The sequence below is a fragment of the Gouania willdenowi genome, chromosome 6 (assembly GCF_900634775.1).
Source record: "Gouania willdenowi chromosome 6, fGouWil2.1, whole genome shotgun sequence".
Taxonomy (NCBI): domain Eukaryota; kingdom Metazoa; phylum Chordata; class Actinopteri; order Blenniiformes; family Gobiesocidae; genus Gouania; species Gouania willdenowi.
In genome coordinates this window covers 37,347,441-37,370,818 of record NC_041049.1, presented here as the reverse complement: position 1 = coordinate 37,370,818, position 23,378 = coordinate 37,347,441, and the positions used below count along the sequence as shown (strand labels likewise).

The following is a 23,378-nucleotide window of genomic DNA, read 5'->3' as shown; positions in this document are numbered from 1 at the left end:
TGTGTTGGAAAGTTGGCATTTAAAAATAAAAAAAGTAACCAGAACAATTGTAGATGTTATACAAAAAATGACAAAATCAGGAAAAAAGGTTGCTGTGTCATAGAGGGTTAAAGCCTCCACCTTATGAGAATTTTAAATATATATTTCTTACATAGTCCATTAACACATATAAAAAAACCCAAAAAGAGTTAAAATATTAATGCAACTGTATATAACTATATATTAACTGAAACTCTTCGTGAACCCAGGATGCAGGGCCCCTCCTGTGGTGCGACACTTACTGCCTCATTGACATAACAAAAGCAGCTGAGGACAGGCGTTAGCTCAAATCCTTTGGGTCAAATGACCGCTCTCTGGGTTTTATAGGTAAAAAGTTCATTTAACACCTCTGTGGGACTTCTAGTGTTAAAGATTACCAGCCTGTTCAGGGTGATGACTCTGTGGAGGAGGTGATGATGTGACTTTTGTCAACCTTCCTTGCCTTACAAGACATGAATGTGGAAGACGGTATGGAAGTGGATGTTGTAACATTGCCACCACACCACAGATGTGCATCGCGCACAGCAAACCTTATTTCATGCTCTGATGTGGACAAGTGGCTCCTTTCAAGGCCAGACATAAAAGCTGTATACAGAACTGCCACTTCCAAATGCACAGCTTTGCTGGAAAGCAAGACTGCCTGCGGTGACACTGCCCAGATTTAAACTACGTTGGCTGCGGACACAGGAAAGGAAGGACAACGCCAAGGCAAGTCTGCTAGCGGAGTGCCAGAAAAGTGCCCAAGATGACGGGTAGCATTGCACCAACGCGAAGCCTCAGTACCGACTCCGCCATAGAGGATTCGTTCTTTTCATTTGAGGATGAGGAGGATACCTCTGCTTCTGTGGACATTCTCAACAGATTCCCACAAATGAAGAAAATGTCACTCAAATACAATGCAGCCACTCCATCCAGTGCCCCTGTAGAGAGACTATTTAGCCTGGAGAAGCTGGTCTTCACTCCAAAGAGGAACAGACTGACAGACAAGAAGTTTGAAATGCTGCTGCTTCTTAAATACAACCAGTGGTTTTAAGGGTAGGTTGGTTAGACAACATGGGTTAATCCGGCTAACTTAGTTGGATACATGACTGATACATATGAGAGTTTTAGTCGTGTTTGGATGGTAGATTAATATCTAGGAGCTAAAGTTCAATCTTTAAAAGCACTCCATCTTGTTAAACTGTTTACTTTTTTAATGGAGATAAAGAAATAGTTTGATAGTTTGATTTATTTAATTTGCTAAAGTTACTGCAAACACACTTTATATTATTCAAACACACTTTTTTGTTGTTTAAATATTTACTTTTGTTGTGAACAAAAGTACAGGTTGTTTACTTGACCAGTTGTCTCAGGTTTTGAGAGTTTGATTTTAATTGCTATAGAGTAAAACGCACTTAACTGTTTATTTTCAAGATAATACTTAATGTGCATGATAAATGATAAAATAACAGTAATGTAAATAATTACTTTCCTTGGTAATGAGTTACTTTTATTATAGAGTAATTCAATTAACTAACTCAGTTACTTTTTGGAAAAGTAGTGAGTAACTATAACTTATAGTTACTCACTATAACGTTGGGAACGCTACTTTTTTAAAGTAACGTTCCCAACACTGGTCACCACACTCTCATATGTGAACATTGTGCCATCACTGCATAAATTACGCATCTGATCAGCTGATTCTGACCTGATGCTCCTTCCATCAAAGCGACACAAGACTTTGACGGTCAAAACATCACTGGAGCGGTGCGTCCATAGCGACAGAGCTCCGCGCACAGCATCCTCTCTCCAGTGCAGCCACACGAGACTCCACACGCACCGAGTGTGCAGCTTTTTTCTCTCCCTCAAACACACTTTACTCTGCATTTTTTTAATCATTGGCTGTTAAATATTGACTATTGTTTTATTAATATTATTTTCTTATACTAGAAATGTTAACATTTTAATTCCATTTACGCTGTGTTTGGTTTCAACATTCAGTGCAGCCATGATCTCTGTGTGTGAGTTTGCACCTGCTTCTGAGTCATAAAACAGTCAATGCAAACATTTAATGGTTTGATGAATTGCATTGCGATTCTGCATTAATTTATTTGCATTTCCTCCTCCCATTTTTTGCTCCCCTTGTGAGCTCCGCCTACTTTACATATTCATTAGAGGGAAACATGCTCAATGTAAACACATTTTAATACCCCTAAACCTTTAGTGAATTTGCCCCTAAGAGTAAAGGTTAGACCATGAATACTCCACCGTTTTATTTTTATTGAGTATGAATTGTGGAATTGCAATGGCAAATGAAGAAAACAATGAAGGTGCAGCTCAAATGCGCTCTTTCTCTGAGGCGCTATGAATATAACGTTATTCCATGGCCAAATATGTCTCTGTTGATATGAGATATAAAACACAACCAGTAGCCAATGTGCAAGCAGCCAATTCAATGGTGAATTTAGACTACTTCATAAATGGGGTCAAATATTTGTAAATCTGACTCTGAAAAAGTCAGTGCCTCACCAGCAACAAACTTCACTTCACTGGGTCTCAATGAATTTAAGTTATTCAGACAAGTGCAGTATCACAAATTATGGATAAGATCAAGATTGGATGCACACATTGTTATGACCATTAATGTAAAATCAGGTGGGACCTTATCTTTGGCAGTCATATACACTTTATTAACCAATGGCACCAGTATGCTGTTCAATTTAAATCAGGAGGAGATCATCCAAGGATTTCATTTATGGAGACATGAAATGTGTCTCAAGGTAGTAACCTGTGGGATCCTGAATGGTTTTCAGGTCACCTTAGAGATACCAGTCCTCAACTGACCTGCTTTGCTTAGTCTAGTCTTTTACCACAGAGCTTCCTAATGTCTGTGCTGCCTCAGCTGGCTCCTCATCACACAGAGGAGCAGCAGCTCTTCTTTCAGGCTATGAAACCTTCTTTAGCTGCTTTCACCTGAGATCTGCTGAGGTGAGCAGATATCGTTACTTTTCTAAAAGGGGACTGAGTCATTGTACCATTTAAAAAGTATGACTATTATGACTTTTTGTCTCAAACAAAGTAGTTTATACTCAATTCACATTAAGGTACCGGTAACTGCATTCCCCTCAATTTTCAGCCAGTAAGCATCTAAGAAAATTTTTGGTTCCAGAGAGGGGAAGATGTTCAACCCTTCTCTCCCACTCATCCGCAGTGCGTTTACAAGGTTTCCCTTCATTGAATATAGTTTTAGCTAAATCCTCATTAAAAGCAAGTGAGAGAGGCATGGAGTCCCTGTACAGCTGCAACAGAGCTACAACATGCTTCAATAAATTTGTATATTCATTAGAAACAGCAGCTTTCTTGGAGTGCATTAAGCCGGTCGCTGCACAATTCCACAGCACAAACAAGGCTGGTTTCAGTGCCAGTGCTGAACTCTGTTATGATAGACATTTAAACAGTGAATAGATAGGGGGAACATTTGGGGAAATAAATGGAGAGAAAAAGGTAAAATACAAATAAAGAAAACAGAAAAAGACTTTTAAAATACATTAAACTACAATAATTAGAATAGCAATAAATGTAAATAATTACATGATTCTAATAATGTACTTTATATATGATAATTTAAGTGTGTCTTCTGCTTCTTGCCTGAAATCAATCTCCTTCTTCTTTTAGCGGGTGGCTGTCGTACAAAAAGTAGTCCATGCGCAGAATGCTGTCTGATCTCCATCGATTTCCGATCACATTATTTGGGTGTTTTTGTGATTCGAGCTATGGAGAGTCCAATTCCAGCCAAGCAAACCAGTTTACATGCATTTCAAAATCTAATTACTGTTGGACGAAGGAATTTTAATTTTTTTCAAGCTATAAAAAAAAAAGAAAGTAAAATACAAATAAAATATTCCACAGATTGATCTGTGGATTATTAAATTGCGTAGGGGGCGTGGAGGTTTCAAATATGTGAATACGTAGCAAAACCTCGCAGTAATGCTGCATTCATTGCAATGCAGAACTCTGGATTTTCTATCCTCCTCTTTATGTTGTCTTTCATATATGTGTGTTATTGTTTTACGACTTTGTGTGATCACTGCCATAAAGGAGACGAGTGACGTGAAAGCAGGAAGTCTGGTTAAGTACGTTTTCATTGCACACAGTGTTTTAGAGTATGATATTCTGTTGAAGTAAATCTTGGATTAAACGTTGACCCAAGAGTGGACAGTACTTTATTACAATCTTTTTACACGGTGTCAGAAGAAAATGGCAAAGTTTAATTCCTCCGTAGAGTTTTGCCTTTGACCACCCGACTAAGTGGAGTGACTGAAAACAACGATTCCAGTGGTTCAGACTGGTGACAAAGCTGAGCAAAGAGGATGGCGAAGTACAGGTCAGCTCATCAATGTATGCAATGGGTCCAAAGGCTGAAAATATCTTCAAATCATTCACTTTTTCGGCGGCGGTGGATCAAACAAGGTACGATTCAAAAGGAAAAAGGAATGTGATTCATGAGCAAGCCTGCTTCTGCCAGAGAGTGCAGCGGCCTGATGAGAAAGCTGAAATATTTATCAGAGCCCTCTATGATTTGTCAGAACATTGTGACTTTGGGATAAGTAGAGAATAGCACATTCGTGACCGCTTAGTAGTGGGTGTTATGGACAAAGATGTGTCACGTAAGCTGCAGGTATCACCAGACCTTACGTTAGCCCACACCATCCAGACGGTACCACAGTCTGAGGAAATAGCATTAAAGATTGACCAGCAGGGGCAAGCCTGTGCAGCTGTACAAGAAATCACTTGCAGCAAACCCTCTTTTAAAGGAAAACCACAGTGGAAAAGAAAAATGAAAGGGAATGGTGAGCAAGGTGAGCCAAAAGGTGGAACATGTGGAAAAATAAAACAAAGAACAAGGTAAATGCCCAGCCCTGAAATTCACATGCAACAAGTGTAAAAAAGTGGGTCACTGGGAGAGACAATGCCACAGCAGAATGATCAGAGAAGTGACACAGAGAGAAAATCATTCACTGACACAGACTCCATACTTTCTCTGTGCTGTCACAAACAAAAACAAAGACAATGATAAATGTACTGTGAATATCCTCATTGGGGACACACCAGTGAAATTTAAAAGAGATACTGGTGCAGATTCAACCATCATGGCTGAGGGTATGTTTAACACGATTAATCCCATGAGAAAATTAGAGCAGTCAGGCATACTTCCAACGACTAGTCCAGGGGGTGACTTAGAAGGTTTTAAGCGAGCATCGCATACACACACAAACCGTATGTATTCCCAGTGTTTGTGATCCCTAGCAGAACAGCTAACAACTTGCTTGGCCTTGAGGCAGCTTGTGAAATGGGAATAGTGAAAGGCATAGAAGAAGCCCACAATGCATTCGGAGAGCATGGCACCGTCAAGACAGACCCTGTAAAATGCAAACTAAATTATGGTGCTGTGCCTTATGCAGTACACACAACACCCAGAGTCCCACTGCCTCCTATTGAAAAGGTGAAGGAGGAATTGCTGCACATGGAAAATAATGAAATTGTGGAAAAATTGACAGAGCCCACTGACTGGTGTCATGGTGCCTGTTCCTAGTACAAGAGAGAGAGAGCTATGCTCTTCCAACAGCAGAAGAAATCACTGCAAAACTGAGCGACCCCACCATGTTTACATCACTAGATGCTGGCTTTTGGCAGATACATCTTCACACCAAAAGCAGAAAACTGACAACTTTTACAACACCCTTTTGAAGATATGCCTTCAACCCATTCAGCATCACTAGTGCTCCATAAATCTTTAAGCACAAAATGGCTAAAACCCTGGAGGACCTCGAATAAGTTTCTGTTTACATGGATGATATCTTCTGCTATGGGGAAACCCCAGAGCAACACGATCAGCACCTGAGAAGGGTGTTGGAAAGGATAGAGTCAGCAGGTCTAAAGCTGAACAAAGAAAAGTGGCTTTTCATACAAAACCAGCTTCACTTCTTGCGACAAGTGATTGACAAAATCAGTGTAAAGCCTGATCCAGAAAAGGTCAGAGCGATCAGTGAGCTACCCCAACCACAAAACGTACCGGAGCTGAATTGCATGATAGGGATGTTTAACTACCTGGTCAGGTTCATCCCTCATCTGTCAACTGTCAACTGAACCGCTTTACAGATGCTGCATGGACATGGCACCACTCACAGCAGGTGGTGTTTTAGAGTAATAAAGACATTCTAACTACACATCATGTTCTGAAATACTATGATGTGAATTGACCAACAGCTTTTTCAGCTGATGGCAGCAGCTATGGCATTGGTGGCGTGCTGCTGCAGCTACATGATGGAGTCTGGAAGCCAGTAGCATAATGTTCTCACAAACTGAGAGAGCCTGAGATTAGATATGCCCAGATCAAGAAAGAGTGTCTGGCAAGTATTTGGACTTGCAGAAGATTTGTTCAGTATTTCTTGAGATGCTCCACATGCCTACTACTACTGATTAAATTGTGATATTGATACTAAAGGCTGTTTTTGCTTGTTTTGGCTGTCCAGATGATGTTGTGTCTGACAACGGGCCTCGGTTTGTTAGTGGAGTGTTCAGGGAATTTTCCAGGTACTTTTTTGTTTTTTGGCTGAAATTTTCTTAAGTCCTGATATAAATTAAGATCTTATGTGCTCTGAAAAATCTGTCAACTATAGCAGCTGTAAACCTGTAATAACTTCAACCAATGGAAAAAAGAACCGTTTTTTTTTTTTTTAAACCAATCATGTCGCCATGTCTCCCTGCTCGTTCTTGATCCCTCGCATGCACCAGCTCACACTGAAAGCACGTCAACGCTGACAGAGTTAAAACAGTTTTTGGCCACGTTTTTAACATATATGATGTTAAAGTTTATTGTTTACTTACTACTGAATGAGACATGAGACAATGAAGTTTCTATGCAATACAAGCAATAAGCTAAGCATAACGTGGATGGCTGTTCATCATAGGAATGGGATCCACACAAGGTTCCTGCTGCTTAACAGAAGGTTTTCCTTGCCGCCATGATGAATTCATGTTGGGTGAGGGATACATATGTATGTGTATATACGTATATATGCATGTGTGTATCCATAAAATGAAGAGTCCGTCCTTAAGACTGCTCTACTGTAAAGTGTCTTGAGATACCATTGGTTATGATTTGGCGCTATACAAATAAAGATTGATTGATTGATTTTCTGCAGCAGCTGTGCGCATGCATGTGAGTACAGGGGGGGGTAAAGGCGGAGCCATCTGGGAGGCTACATTCAAAATCATGCTAGCTTTTGGAAACTGTCTACCTTTAAATGTCACCACATCACCACGAGTCTCCATAATCCCCAAAGCAACGGACATGCAGAGAGAGAAGTTCAGATCGCCAACAGGATCCCGAAACAGAAGGACACTCTGCTAGGCCTACTGAGTTACTGGGCGATGCTCTGCGCAACAACTGGTGGGAGCCGGATGGAACTGCTTTTTGGACGTAAGATTAAGTCAACAATTCCAAAACAACAAACCTGCTTCCTGGTTGACCAAATCTGACGACCGTCAGGAGCAAAGATGAGCAGGAGAAGAAGAAACATGCATTTTATTTCAATTGACGACATGGAGTGAGATCACTGCCTTAGCTGAGACCTGGGGATCCTGTTCTCGCAAAGCTGGACCATGAGAAACAATGGAGAACACCTGCTGTCATCACTGGTGACTGCTGCCCCGCGTTCTTATGTCATAGAGACTAAACAGGGTGCAACGCTAAGGTGAAACAGACGTCACCTGCGGCATATTCCCACACTAAATGCCGACTCAGATGTCAGGAGGTTTGTCATCGCAGCAACACTGTCACTGATCCTACCTCACCGGCCCCCTGCATCAGTCCTCTGTTTTACGAGGTCTGGTAAGGTGATCAACCCTGTGGTTAAACTGGACTTGTAAGTGCTTTGTGTAAGGTGTGTTACGGAGTAATGTAACTTCTTACTTTAATATTTGGGCAGACTACAGTATGTACACCTACAGAACTGTGTGTCTCACAGGGTGGTCAGCAATGCTGGGGCCTCACAGGGGACTATCCTCTCTCCCCTTCCTCTTCACCCTCTCCACCTCACTCTTCAACTATTCCTGCCACCTTCAGAAGTTTTCTGATGACTCAACAATAGTTGGTTGGATTGAAAAGGGTGATGAGAATGAATACAGAACTGTGGTGTGAACTGAATCATCTGCAGCTCAACGTGTCAAAGACGAAGGAGCTCATAGTGGATCTGAGGAGGGCAAAAACAGCAGTGACCCCTGTTTCCATCTCGGTGGTCCTTGTGGACACTGTTGAGGAATACAAGTACCTGGGGGTGTACTTTAACAATAAGTTGGACAGGAATAAAAACACCAAAGCTGTCAACAAAAAGGGCCAAAGCCGACTCTTTTACCTACGGAGGCTAAGGTCTTTTAACATCTGCCGGATGATACTAATAACGGCACGCCAAGTTTCTTTATAGCCAAATTTACGTTAGTTTGGTTGTGTGGAAAAAGTTAGGTATAATTATTCAAGCAGGTAAGTGTGTTATTTAAATTTGAAACTTTCAGTTGAAACAAGAAAAGTTCTATGTTCTATTATGAAGGAAAAGGAACCTCTGAAAAAAGGCACATGTCAAATATGCAGTCTTCCTATGTGTGTTGTTGCTTTGCGTTATTACTGCTGTAAAGGATGCAAGTGTTGTAAAAGCAGGTTTAGCACATTCATTGCACGTTACTTGCACAGTGTGTTTTGGAGTATGCTAGTCTGTTAAAGTAAAGCTTGGACTAAGTGTTAACCCAAGAGTGGAAATTACTGTATTACAACCTTTTTACACTCCTACTTGAAAAACAATGCATTGGGAGTACACAAATCACCAAACATTAATGTCTTTTTTGTAAATAGTCTCTGGGTCTGCCATGTTTTAAAGATATTTTTGACTTGCTTTGAAAATGAGATTGGAATTTTTAACTTCGGAATGCTTAGGATACAAACTTGCTGTGTGTGTTCTTACATGCCCTGGTGTGTGTTTCCATCTCTCCTGCTGCCCTGCTGACCTTAGGATACACCCAAGCCCGACCGCCGGCTCAGTCACAGCAGCATCTTCAGCAAGCACCAATCAGGGAAAGCCATCCCTCCGCCGCATCAAAGGTCGCATTCACAGGAGCAAGAGCCTGGACAGCATCGACCTCCTGGACTCAAATGTAAGTTCTCGTACACATATAAAACTACACAAGTACACACTAACAGGTATGTATGTGTTGATGTAAATGTACACACACTATAGCATGCACAATATACATACAACACATAATTAGTCATCTTTGTTTTGTTTACACAATAACAAATGCACACTATGGCAAACACACTCTAAGCCCAATGTGTTCACAATGAACAAACTCACAAGCATATTAGTAAAAAAAAAACTTGACATTTATATGCCCAAGATTTACTACCTCCACTCACTAACAGCTGTATATTGTAAACAGAGTGTTTTCTAGGTGTAAAGCATTCTGTTACACATAACATTAATCTAATATTATTTTTTACTTTGTGTAAAGTCCTATTGCAGGCCAAATTGGATGCCCTACCCGCATGCCTTGAGACTGAGTGTGTCATGCCTAAAAGCACTAGATCTTTTATTTCACAGCAGCTTCAAACCAGCAACCCTCAAATTACAAGTCCACTACTTTAACCACGAAGCCACCACTGCCACAAATATACACAGAGTTATTCGATGCATATAATTTATACGAGTAGTAAGTTTGAGCTCTTTGAGGACAGGATTTTAAAAAAAAATTCTGTCTTCAAAGAGCATAAACCTTTCCCAAGTGTTCAAGGTGAAACACTTTTTATCTTAGTATCTTTAAATTCACATTAAAACATCACCAAAAGTGCTACGGTAAGTGTTTTCCAAAATACAGCTCTCATAACTGCAGAAAGCAGATATTGAAAGCCCTGATGTGCATGAATCAGAGCAATGACTGTTGTAATGCGCATGCACAACACACACACACACTGTAGTGCGTTGCCGTCAGATGTGGGAATTTCACTGTGTTGACAGCTGGACTATGACCTGGCAGGGTTCTGTAGATGGATACCACACAAACATAAAACAGATTAAATTATTGATGCAAACATTTGTCTGCAAAGTAAAATAAGTGTAGCTTCCACTGTATTGCATAAAGAATTATGCTTAGCATTTTGATTTACATTTTAAGGATGGCATGGAGGCAATTACAAAAAGGAGTTGTCAGTTTGTATCAATAGAAGACAAAAAAGAAGGTGCCCTGCAGGGTGTGTTAAAGGATTTCTTCTTTTATATCTAACAAAACATTGGTGATTGTAATTCACACGCCTGGAGAACAAATCACACCAGGAGGTATATCATGTAAAGAAGGCCAGCCAGTGGATACAGTGTGATGATTCTAGCAATGCAAACACAAATAGGCTTTACAAAGAAACCTTGAAGCATTATTTTTTAAACTGCATCTACTTCGAGCTGATTACATTGAACATATCTTATAATAATGTTTATCATCCATTTTATTATTATTATTTATTTTACCAGGTAGGTTACACAAACATCAAAAGCACATCTTCAAGTGAGACCTTGGAAGGCAACAAACAAAGTGACAAAAATAAATTTAAAAAAATACATCCAGAAAAGTAAAACAGATTTCAAAGGCAGCCACAATGTCCAACACATTCAACTTCTTGGTTTTTAGGCTTGAGTCCACCTGAAGGTCACGAAAAGGGTGCAGCATACCTGTAGGCCTTCATGTCTTGTTCTGTTGTCATTCTGGGAAATCCATGATCATTTTGGCATTCATGTAAATGGGGATAAGCTGATCCCCTTATTGAGATGAATTTAATCTAAATGATTTTGTCCATGTCATTGAATGAAGAGTTGCAACTTGAATTTAAAAACCTAAAACGAACTAACTTCAGATATGGAAAACGTGCCATATCTCTAACAACAGCAAATATTGGTTTTTCAATATCGGGTGAAAAACTGATAGCGATGTCAACTGATGTTACATTTTATGGCATATATTATCTCCCATCTAGTTGCAATGACAAGCTACACAAGTGTTCAAAATCAATCAGAAAAATCAGCTATCCTCTCTCTTCTCTGGCAGTGATATAACAAAGCTTTTAGGCTGTAATTGACAGATTAGTGTTGGCCTTGATTTTTAGCCACTTACAACCAACCTTAAGCCTTTGTGGTGTCATAATATCATATGCCATCCTGAGAGTCGTTTGTCTTCATGGCCTGCCACTCCGAGGGTGCTTCAAATGGTTGGGGAGGGAGCGACGTGCTTCTGGCATTCCTACAGTATATTTCTTTTGTACAGAGCTGTGTGTGCACTGGAGAAAAACTGCTGATGTGCTTAAACTCAAATGCAGCTGATGGAAGTAGCAGTCCACCTTACAGTGAGTGATGAGACTGCAGGATGCTGAGCCGAGTAGCTGTTTCCATTGCATTCTGTTGAAAGAGGGTCACGGCAAATGCTGCCTCTGAACCATCGCACCACGAGGAGTCATTTCTCACAAAGAAAAGATCAAACCATCCACAAAAAGGAAAGGGAAATCCTTTAAGAGAAGAGTGCAGATATTAATTAGATGAGTGCATGAGTTTAGGTCCGTAACTATCATTGCTCATCAGAGCAAAGCTAAATGATCAATAGCAGTTAGGACTTTGTTTACATCGATTGGCTCTTTTGATTGCTTCTCTTGCTTGATAGTCAGAGGAGGGCTTTGGCGCTCGGCCCACTCCTGCTGTTATTTGTGTTGGCAGGCACTGCTCGTGCCCACAGAAAGCTAGTATCAGATTTTAGTACTCAGGCTGCATAAAGATGGGGGTGTTATTTACAGTCAATTTAAACTGAGGAGGGGACGTTTTATATGCACTTGTGGTCTACAGTGTAGATACTCTTTCATGTGCCTTGATTTTCCCAAAGATGTGTTTTAATGCAGCATTTTTCCTGCACCCTCAGCTGCTTTTTAAAATGGTAAAGAAATGTTTGCTGCAGAGGCCATATCCAGGTGAGCTGCAGAGAAGGTAAGACTGCATTAGCAAGAACAGGTGCACAATTGAATTAATTACTTCTCAACAGATCAGGATCAGTCACCAGCTGGGTCTGCTGCTTGCATTGGTCAAGGGCTTAATATCTTATTAGTTCTGCTAGCACAGTTCAGTCTTGGTTTCATCCTTGGCTGCAATTTGCCATGCACACAGACACTCCCCCCTAACAATCCAAATAACCCCCCCCAAAAAAAAAAAAAAAAAGAAAACAACAGAGTAAGCATTTATCGGCGGCTCAGTCTTGCTGCCGATGCATATATGAAGAGAGCAAGTGAGCGGAATTAAGCAATCTGCATATTCAGGGTCTCTTGCAGGGAGGTTGTGTCTGTGCAATAAAGGTGCAGATGTGCATGTGGGTGTGAGTGGGTGATTTTCCAAAGACTGTAGATGTACACACAGTGTGGGTTAAAGGAGACTCATCACGAATTGTATTCTAGGAGTGCTTAGTGAAAAAGAGAGATAAGCAGTGACTGGAGCATCTGATTCCGTTACATAAGAGTGAAGGGAGCCAGGACTTTTCTTATTTGTCCTCTGGTTATCAAGCATCAGGAGGATGGTTAGAGGTGACCCAAATTTTCATTTGTGATACTAACATGGGCATGCATGAGTACTCTGGAGGATGCATGTTTGATTCCAAAGGCTTTGTGAAAGGGGGAACAGATGTTTGAAACATTCCTCAGGGCTGGAACTCAGGAGCAAGACCTGCTCCTGTGTCTTCTAATGGGACAAATGGATTAGATTTATTATTATTAGGGGTCAAGCCCTCAGGGCCTAGGACCAGCGGTGCTAGGAACCCTATTATATTTGTTCCGATTATTATTAGGGGGTCAAGCACGCAGGGCCTGGGGACCTCGTATGCTTACATACGCGGTGACTAGGACAAACGGTGCTAGGAAGCCTATTGTATTCATTCCGACTATTATTAGGGGGCCAAGCCCGCGGGGCCTGGGGACCGCTTTTAATAATAATAATGCATCAATTTTTTATAGCGCTATATCATAGACACTCAAAGTTGCTTTAAAGAATTAAGGCATTATTCTTTCACTCCACACTTAGTGGTGGTAAGCTACTGTTGTAGCCACAGCTGCCCTGGGGCAGACTGACGGAGGCAAGGCTGCCATAGTGCGCCATCGGCCCCTCCGACCACCACCGAAGTGTTAGGTTGAGGGCTGTGAAATTTATAGGGTACATATATAAGAGCACACAGATCACTCATACCAAAATGTGCGGCACTAGGTGGTGCTATACTGGGTGCAAATGCATTTTGGCCTGTAACTTTCACAGTTTAAATCACATCTTTCAAAATTTCATATCCACCTGTTCACAGCAAATGGCACGTTGGCCTGTGTTCTGACGCTCGCCCCTAGCCCGTCATCCTTTGTGATGTACTTCCATGGGCTTATAGTTCCGTTGTTAAAAGTGGTACTGCTGGCTAAACCATGCAAGGGAGACTGGTGCCCTTTGGAGGGTGGGTCCAGAACCCCAAGGGGACCTTGGATGCAAAGGCCAACAAGTTTTGGCCTATAACTCACACACTGTACGTCGCACATTCAAAAACTTCATGTCCACAGATTCCCTGAATAGCACTGAATCACCTGGGCTAGGCCACACCCATTTCCGTCTGAACTTTTGTGGAGCAATATTGCGAAAACTGAAAAACCTACTTTTTTGAACTCCTCCTAGGGGTTTTGTCCAATCAGTGTGAAACTTAGCACGTAGAGTCTTCAGTTGGAGTTGATATAAAGTTCAGGAAAGAATTTTGTTCGGACAAAATATGCGAAAATTATTAACTAGAAATATTTTTTAGCTAGCTATAAAAACGCAAACTAGTGCATATCTCGGTCAAAATAAATGCTAACAACACCAAATCTGAGATCCTTAGTTGGCATGTGACTGTAAGGGTATGAGTAAAATTCTAATAATTTATGCCACTAGGGGGCGCTGCAAATATAGGAAATTTAGATCTCTTAAATGGCAAAACCAATTTTTACCAAACTTGGTGGGCATGACCTTGGGTCGCTCCTGAGGCCATATCTCGAAGATATTTGCAATTGGTCAAAGTGGGCATGGCTTATTATATCATAACATATAAATAAACAAACGTTTATTTCAGCTGAAATATTATGTTGAGGGCTGTGAAATTTACAGGGTAGATATAGAAGACCACATAGACCACCCATACCAAAAATTGCACCACTAAATGGCGCTATAATTGCAAACACATTTTGGCCTCTAACTTTCATATTTTAATTCACATCTTCATAAACTTCATATCCGTGTGTTCCCTACATAGAGTCGCATCTTCTGACATAGGCCACACCCACTCCCACGGCATATACCAAAAAGTGTGCCACTAGTTGGCGCTATAATGAGTGCAAATGCATTTTGGCCTGTAACTTTCACATTTTAAATCACATCTTGCAAAACGTCATATTCACCTGTTCACTGCAAATGGCACGTTGGCCTGTGTCCTGACGCTCGCCCAAGCCCGTCGTCCTTTGTGAAATACTTCCACGGGCTCTGCAAAACCAAGCCTTTTCGCACGTCCCCTTTGCACTGAATCACCTGGGCTAGGCCACGTCCATTTCTGCCTAAACTTTTGTCGGAGCAAAAACTGGAAAACCTACTTTTTTGAGCTCCTCCTAAGGGTTGTGTCCAGTCAGCGTGAAACTTGGCAGTTGGACCTGATCTAAAGTTGATAAAAGATTTTTGTTGGCTCAAATAATGCGTGAATAATTACTGAGTAAAGTTTTCTAGCTCGCTATAAAAATGCATAACGGTTGCATATCTCGGTCAACATAAATGCTAACAACACCAAATCTGAGATCCTTAGTTGGCATGTGACTGTAAGGGTATGAGTAAAATTTTAATAATTTATGCCACTAGGGGGCGCTGCAAATATGGGAAATTTATATCTCTTAAATGGCACGACCGATTTTTACCAAATTTGGTGGGTATGACCTTGGGTCGCTCCTGGGGCCGTTTCTCAACGTTAATTGCGATTGGTTAAAGTGGGTGTGGCTTATTACAACAAATCATATAAATAAACAAACCTTTCGGTGCAAACACATTTTGGGCTGTAACTTTCACATTTTAAATCACATCTTCCAAAACTTCATATCCACCTGTTCACAGCAAAAGGCACGTTGGCTTGTGTCCTGACACTCGCCCCAAGCCTGTCATTCTTTGTGACGTACTTCCACGGGATTCGCAAAACCTGGGGGCCAAGTCGCGTGACAAGGCTTGGCCCCCTTTCATAACTGCTTGCAGTTCTAGTTATAGTTACATTTTATTTTTCTCCCGGTAAAAGTGGTGCTGCAGGCTAAACCGTGCAAGGGAGGGCGGTACCCTTTGGAGGGTAGGTCCACACCCCCCAGCTTACCTCAGACGCAAAAACTTCCATATTTCTTAAATGGCAAGACCAATTTTTAGCAAATTTGGTGGGTATGACCTTGGGTCACTCCTGAGGCCATATCTCAAAGTTATTTGCTATTGGTCAAAATGGGCGTGGCTTATGACAACATAAACAACAAACATTTATTTCAGCTCAAGTATTATGTTGAGGGCTGTGAAATTTACTGGGTAGATATCAGTGATGTGCCATCAGGGTAGGCAAGGTAGGCAGTGCCTACCTAAGGGTAAATTGATATTTTAATTATTTGTTTTAATTATTATTTTTTTATTTTTTTTCTTGAATTATAACATAATTATAAATTATTTATTTTTTCATTTCCAATAGCCTACAGTACCTATAAGTTTGAAAGTGTCCGCATTTTGTGCGTTTCATAGCCCAAATTACTAAACAGCGCTATTTCCTGGAACAGCTGCACAGTCTTTTTTTTTTTTTTTTTCACAGAGGGAGGCCACACCCCTCACAAAGGCACGTTGCTCTTCTGCCTCCATTCCCATTGCATGTTTTTACGTGTTTGCGCATGCGCAGTCAGGTCCCCAAGATGACAAACATTTACGTGCAAAGGCAGCGTAGAGAGCTGCCTTTGCACGTATCCGCGCTATGCTAAATGCTTTACCTAAGTTCACAGTACATTAGTGAATAATGTCACGTGACCGCTGCTGCTACATTCTCTCGCTAGTGGGCGGGATAACACTACAGTCAGGATGACAGCGCTAGAGATGATAGAAAAACTTTTTTTTGAGGAAAAACGACAGCTTTTAAAAGATGGGAGACCAACACCTGAGTTACCAGACCTTCAGCAAAGGTAAGGTCAGAAAATGTTTCGTATTTTATACAGTGAATTGTACAAAAGGAATGGCTTTGTGGATGCTCCTCACTGAGGCTGTTCTGAGTTGTTTTTGTCATTTTCTCTGTGTTTCCAACACAAACAACGGATGTGCTGTTGTGTCATGAGATATATCTTGTTGGGAGAGTATGGAGGCTATATAAAATAATTGTTTATGTTTCTTTAATGGTGTTTATGATGTTGATTTTGTTAGATGCTAAATGCTTGTTCATGTGGATCTTGTTGGGTTTTTTCTTTCTTATTATATATAAATTGATTTGAATTGAATTAACACTTGACAGCAGAAACATATGAAATTGTCATTGGTGGTCTCGATTTGCAACGTGCCTACCCAACCCTAGTGGTCATGGCACGTCACTGGTAGATTTAGAAAAGCACACAGACCACCCATACCAAAAAGTATACTATACAATAATGGGTGCAAAAACATTTTGGGCTGTAACTTTCAAGATTTAAATCACATTTTCATAAACTTTATATCTATGTATTTCCTAAATAGAGTTGCATCTTCTGACATAGGCCACGCCCACTACCACATAATGTTTCTCTTTGTAATTCAAAAACCTACTTTTTAAAACTCCTCCAAGAATTTAAGCTCCATCTGCACCAAATTTTGCAAATACAATCTCCAGACTTGCCTGATAAAAAGTTCAGTGAAGAATTTTGTTTGGTAAAATTATGCGCAGATTAGTAACATTTACATTTTAAATCATATCTTCATAAACTTTATATCAACGTATTCCCTTAGTAAAGTTGCATCTTCTGACACAGGTCATGCCCACTCCCACGGCATATTTCTGTTTGCAGGTCATGACACATCAAATATTTATTTTTTCAAAGTCCTCCTTGTGTTTAAGTTCTATCTGCACCAAACCTTGCACATACAATCTCCATATTTGCCTGCTTAGAAGTTGAGAAAATTATTTTGTTCTTTTAAAATTAGCACAATTTATTAATGAGTAAAGTTTTCTAGCTAGCTAAAAAACACATACTGTTGCACATTTTTGTCAAAGTAAAAGCGATCTACATCAAACTCAATTCGCTTGTGTTATAGGTCAAACAGAGGCTCTGTGCCAAATTTGGCGCAAATTGGCCAATAGAGGGCGCTATAAACAGAGAATAATTACGCTAAAAGAAAGTTGAACAGATTTGCATGTAATTTGGCGCACTTTGGCCTGTAGCTTTCACATTTAAAATTACATCTTCATAAACTTATATCCACATATTTCCTAAATAAAGTTGCATCTTTTGACATAGGCCACGCCCACTCCAACGGCATATATCTTTTTGTATGTCACTACACATCAAAAATCAACTTTTTTGAACTCCTCCTAGTGTTTAAACTCTATCTGCGCCAAATTTTGCAAATACAAAACTCCAGACTCTCCTGATCGCCACAAGCCCGTCAGCCTTTGTGACGCACCTCTATGGGCTCCGCGAAACCTGGGGGCAGGCTTGGCCCCCCCTTTCATAACTTCTTGCAGTTCTAGTTATTATTATTATTATTATTCAAGGGTCCCGGCCGGGCAGAGCCAAAATGGATGACGTGGGCCAGCCCCCATGGAGGCTCACCAGCAAGATGGATCATATGGGGTCCTAGGCGAGAGCCTTGGCGATCCGATCCCTGGTTACAAAAGCTGTCTTTACGAACGTTGAATGTCACCTCTCTGGTGGAGAAGGAGCCCGAGCTTGTGACTTCTCAAGAGGGGTTGGACCTTCTTCCACTCTGGAGTTGCCAATGGTGAGAGGCGCCAGCTTGAGGTGCAGGGCTGTGATGGTTACTTTTAAAAAGTAATCTGGTACACTTACAAGTTACCTGTTAAAATGGAACTAGTAACTTACTCTCAGTATCACTATATTAAAGTAATACTCATTAATTATGAACAATTAAGTTGACTCATTGACCTATACCACATACCATGCAATGATTATTGTATAGTATATAATACATGTTATAGTTACAGTTTTGTAATATATGTATATCAAAAAATCCCCACCTGATAGTTGTATGTTCTATAGTTATAGTTACAAAGATTACATACACAGCATAGTTACTAACAATTGTCATTGCTATTAGAAAAAAGCACCACCTGAAGTTGATGTTTTAGGTATTAACATGCTCCACAGTCTAGTCATTTCCCTACACTGTTGTCAGCCTGTCTTTCATGTGTCATGTAAAGTACAGGTGCTGACTTTAATTTAATGTGAGCCAAACACAATTTGCTGAAAATTTCCGAGACTAACAAATGCAGTTAGTCTGGATCCTGCAGCCTCCTGGCAGAAATATTTACATTTCACTAAAATATGAACGTCAAAAGAACGACTCCTCTACGGATACATCAGATCTGGAGGCAGAATCTCAAACAGAGGTCCTAAAATCCATTAATAAGAGGCTAGGTGTGGTCGATTTACTGCACCAGGACTTTCAGGAAATGAAGACCAACCTGGAATTTGCATACCAACAAATTCAGGACTTACATAAAGTCAATCAAGACATCCATTTGGCTTTATCAGCGGTGACCTCGGAGGTAAAAGAGCTGAAAAATGAAAACAAGCTTCTTAAAGAGACAGTCCTGTATATCCAATTTCGCAGTATGCGAAATTCACCGTGTCCATCGTCTCGGACCACGTAGAGGTAACCACCCACGCCCTATCATTGCCAAATTTGAACGCTTTCAACAGAAAATCCAGGTTAAAAGTAAAGGTCGAGAACTTAAAGGTACGCAATTTGGCATGAATGATCAATTCCCTCGAGAAATAAATGAACGTCGAAAAACCCTGTATCCTATTTTCAAAGAAAACCGACAGAGGCAAAAATTCAAAACTGGTCGTAGACAAGCTTTACATAGATGGTCAACTGTTTAGGGATTCGAACATCACTCCGTGGCTCTACTAAAAAAAACAAATAAACAAAAAAAAACAAATAAACAAAAAAAAAAACACAAAAAAAACACAAAAAACACACAATCAAAAAAAACAAAACAGGTGAAATCAATATTGAAAGGATAATTCTCCACTTGTGGTGAAGTTAAGATAGCTTAAGATAGCACTATTTTAAAGGAAAAATAAATATGTGTATGCATTCATATATATATATATATATATATATATGAATAATAATACAAATAAAATAAAATAATTAGAAAAAAATATTGATAATAATTAAAATAAAAAGCGAATAAAATAAAAATTAAAATAAATGTGTGTCTATATACGTAAATGGATGTGTGTGTATGTATGCTATATATTTGCACAGATGTTGGTAAACACGCATAGGCACGTACAATCTCTCAGGGCACTCTCTACCCCATGTCAACTCTTTCTTCTCTAACCCCTAACCCTTTTTTTTCACATCCGCACAACACCCCCCTCCCCATCCTACACCTAAAATAACCACCCCTTTCTTGTCTTTCTCTTCTGATAGTGTTTGTTGTTGTAGTATGTTTGTGCTTCTCACTAACCTTTTCAATCCAGCCCCTTACCCAGCAATGATATTGCATGATAAGTATTTCTCCTCTTTTTATCTTGCATCCAAGCTCTCTACGACACTGCTGTGCACTAATGCTCACAGACTTAGGGTTATGCTTACATTTGTATGGACTAATCACCATTACTTTCCATGTCTCAGTTTACAGTAACATCTTGGAATGTGCGTGGCATTCGCTCGCAGGCTAAAAAGATTAAGATATTTGATTATGTATCAAGATTAAATGCAGACATTGTTTTCTTTCAAGAAACTCACTTACTTCAATCAGAAGAAAAATCTCTGACAGACTCAAATTTTAACAAAATATATAATTCATGTTTCAATTCCAAACAAAGAGGAGTCTCGGTTCTTTTCAACAAAAGGTTTCTCTTTAACATAATCAACTCCACCATAGACCCAGAGGGTAGATATATTATTATCAAAGTGGTAATGTATAATAAATGTTTCACAATTCTAAACCTCTATGCCCCCAATAATGACGACCCTGAATTCTTCCATAGAGTTTTTTCGGAGTTATCAGACCTTTCTGCAGACTCATCATTAATCATCGGAGGTGACTTCAATCTGACACTCAACACATCATTAGACAGATCCAGTGTGCCCGAATACAAAACCATCCCGATCTGCTAAAGTATTAATGAATTACATGGAAGATTTTGGAATAGGAGATATATGGAGACTGAACAACCCAACTAAAAAAGAATACACCTTCTTTTCCCCTGTACATAAATCCTTCTCCCGAATTGACTTATTTCTTTCAAATAATTCCATAGCACATAGCATTTCCTCCAAAATACATCCTATAATTATTCGCGATTATGCGCCAATATCCCTCACAATGAAGTGTGACTCTAAGCAGAAATTATTCTCTCTGTGGTGCTTTAATACTTCATTACTTAATGACAGTGAATTTGGTAAAATGATAAGAAAAGAATGGGAGGACTTTCTATTAACAAATGATTCTCTGGAAGTGTCACCGTCCTTACTCTGGGAAACCGGCAAGGCTGTCATCAGAGGGAAGATTATATCATACTCTTCTTACAAGAAAAAACAGGAACAGATAGCAGAAAAAACGATTGAAGAAAAAAATTAAGAAACTTATTTATCATCTTATCTAAAAAAAACTGATTTTATTCTGCAACAATTGCGATACAAAAACTTTGATTACAATAATAAATCAGGCAAATATTTAGCAAATCAGCTCAAACACAACAAAGAAAATTCCTTTATAGCAGCAATTTCTGACAATTCAGGTCAAACTTTAAACTTATCTCAGGACTTTAATAAGATTTTTCATGATTATTATCAAAGTCTATACTCATCAAACTTAAACCGTGACCCTGAAGATATTAAAACCTTCCTCAATAACTTAAACCTACCACAACTCAACATAGCTCAGAAAACCACCTTAGACTCACCATTAACCTTACAAGAACTACAAAATACTTTGGATAGCATGTCAACAGGCAGAGCACCCGGTCCAGATGGGTTCCCTGCTGAATTCCTAAAACACTTCTGGTCAATGCTGGCTCCACTCTTTTTCAGAATAGTGACATAGATTAAAAATAAAGGTTACGTAGGAGGTCACATGAATACAGCAAACATTAAATTATTACTTAAACCAGACAAAAACCCCATGTTACCCTCAAGCTACCGTCCCATCTCACTTATTAACACAGACCTAAAAATTATTTCCAAAGCACTCACTTACAGGTATGAACCCAGCAGGTCTCTCAGATCTATGGACACAGATCAGATAGTGGAGCCCAGAGCTCACAGTAAACATGGTGATGCTGCTTTTAGTTGTTATGCTGCAAAGAAGTGGAACAAACTGCCAGCAGAGCTGAAGTCAGCATCCAATGTGAACATTTTTAAATCAAAGTTAAAGACACTTTTTTTCTCTACTGCATATGATTGCGAGAGAGATTTTTTTTCATGTTGTTGATGTAATGATGATTTTACTGATGATTTTAATTGATTTTACTGATGATTTTAAATGTTCTTATTGATTTTAAACAATTGAATGTTTTATCATGTAAAGCACATTGAGTTGCCAAGAGTATGAAATGCGCTATACAAATAAATTTGCCTTGCCTTGCCCTTGCCTTACAGGTTAGAGAAAGTAGTACAGTCAATTATACACCAAGACCAGACAGGATTTATTAAAAATAGACACTCCACAGACAATGTGAGAAGACTGTTTAATTTTATCAACATGGCACAGAACTCTAAAAAGAAAACAATAATCTTGTCACTCGACGCAGAAAAAGCATTCGATAGAGTCAACTGGTCATTCCTCCTTGCTGTCCTTGGCAAATTTGGCTTTGGAGATTCATTCATACAATGGATCTCCACCCTATACTCTAAACCTAACGCCTCAGTAACCACAAACAAAATAACATCCCAAAGCTTCACACTGCAGAGGGAAACCAGACAAGGTTGCCCACTCTCACCTTTGCTTTTTGCAATATTTGTTGAACCTCTCGCAGCAGCTGTTCGTCAGAATACTGTTATTAAAGGAATCCACTCATCCATTTCAGAACACAAAATTAATCTTGATGCGGATGATATATTACTCTATTTGGAAGAACCCCAATCCTCATTAGAAGAAGTATTTAAACTAATAAACAGCTTCTCTAAATTATCAGACTATTCCATTAACTGGTCAAAATCATCAATCCTTCCATTAACAAAAAATTCATGGAACCCAGTAAGCCAAAACCCACAATACCCCTCACCCACAAATATGATTAAATATCTAGGCTTAAATATATCACCAAACTTAAATGAATTAATTAAACTAAACCTGGATCCGCTGTTGGATAAAGTCACAGATGATCTGCGAAGATGGAACAATCTCCCCATCTCACTCCTTGGCAGAATAGCCTCAGTTAAAATGAAAATTTTACCTAAAATAAACTATCTGTTCTCTATGATCCCGCTGAAACCAATGGTTCCAAAGATTAGATTCTGCAATTACAAAATTCTATGCGAGGAATAAAAAACCAAAAATAAGTCTTTCAACCCTCCAAAAAAATAAAAGCGAGGATGGTTTAGAAGCCCCTAATTTCATGCATTATTACTTAGCAAACCAAATATTATACTTAACAGAATGGCTAAAACCAAAAGAATACTTTAACACCTGGTTAGAAATAGAACAGCTAGACTGCAAACATATTAAACTCTCTGATCTCCTTTTTATCACTACGACCCTCAAATGTCACAACTTTTTTAAAAACCCACTGATTGCCTCCACCCTGACTGCGTGGTGGAAAGCTTTGGACATTACGAATATTCAATTAAAAACTAGCATGTTGTCTCCAGTCTGACACAACCCCGACTTTAGAATTAAAAAAACACTGCTCTATCTGAAGACATGGGAAGAAAGTGGAATCACTCATCTCCAAGACCTCTTTAAAAATAAGAAGCTCATGACAATCTAACCCAAAAATTCAATACGAATGAAACAATTTTTTTTACAGTACTTACAAGTTACAGAAACAATCAAGAAAAACATTTCTG

The 23,378-nt window shown here is 39.5% G+C and overlaps 1 protein-coding gene across 8 annotated transcripts in view; it reads left to right on the top strand.

Moving 5' to 3' along the window:
• The window catches only part of tjp1b (tight junction protein 1b), a 179,356-nt gene that overhangs the window by 16,898 nt on the left and 139,080 nt on the right, over positions 1–23,378 (top strand). For all 8 annotated transcript variants that reach the window (XM_028448666.1, XM_028448665.1, XM_028448657.1 and 5 more), the window contains exon 2: positions 9,084–9,225. In XM_028448666.1, the coding sequence (XP_028304467.1) occupies positions 9,084–9,225 (142 nt within the window). The remainder of the gene's footprint in view (positions 1–9,083; positions 9,226–23,378) is intronic.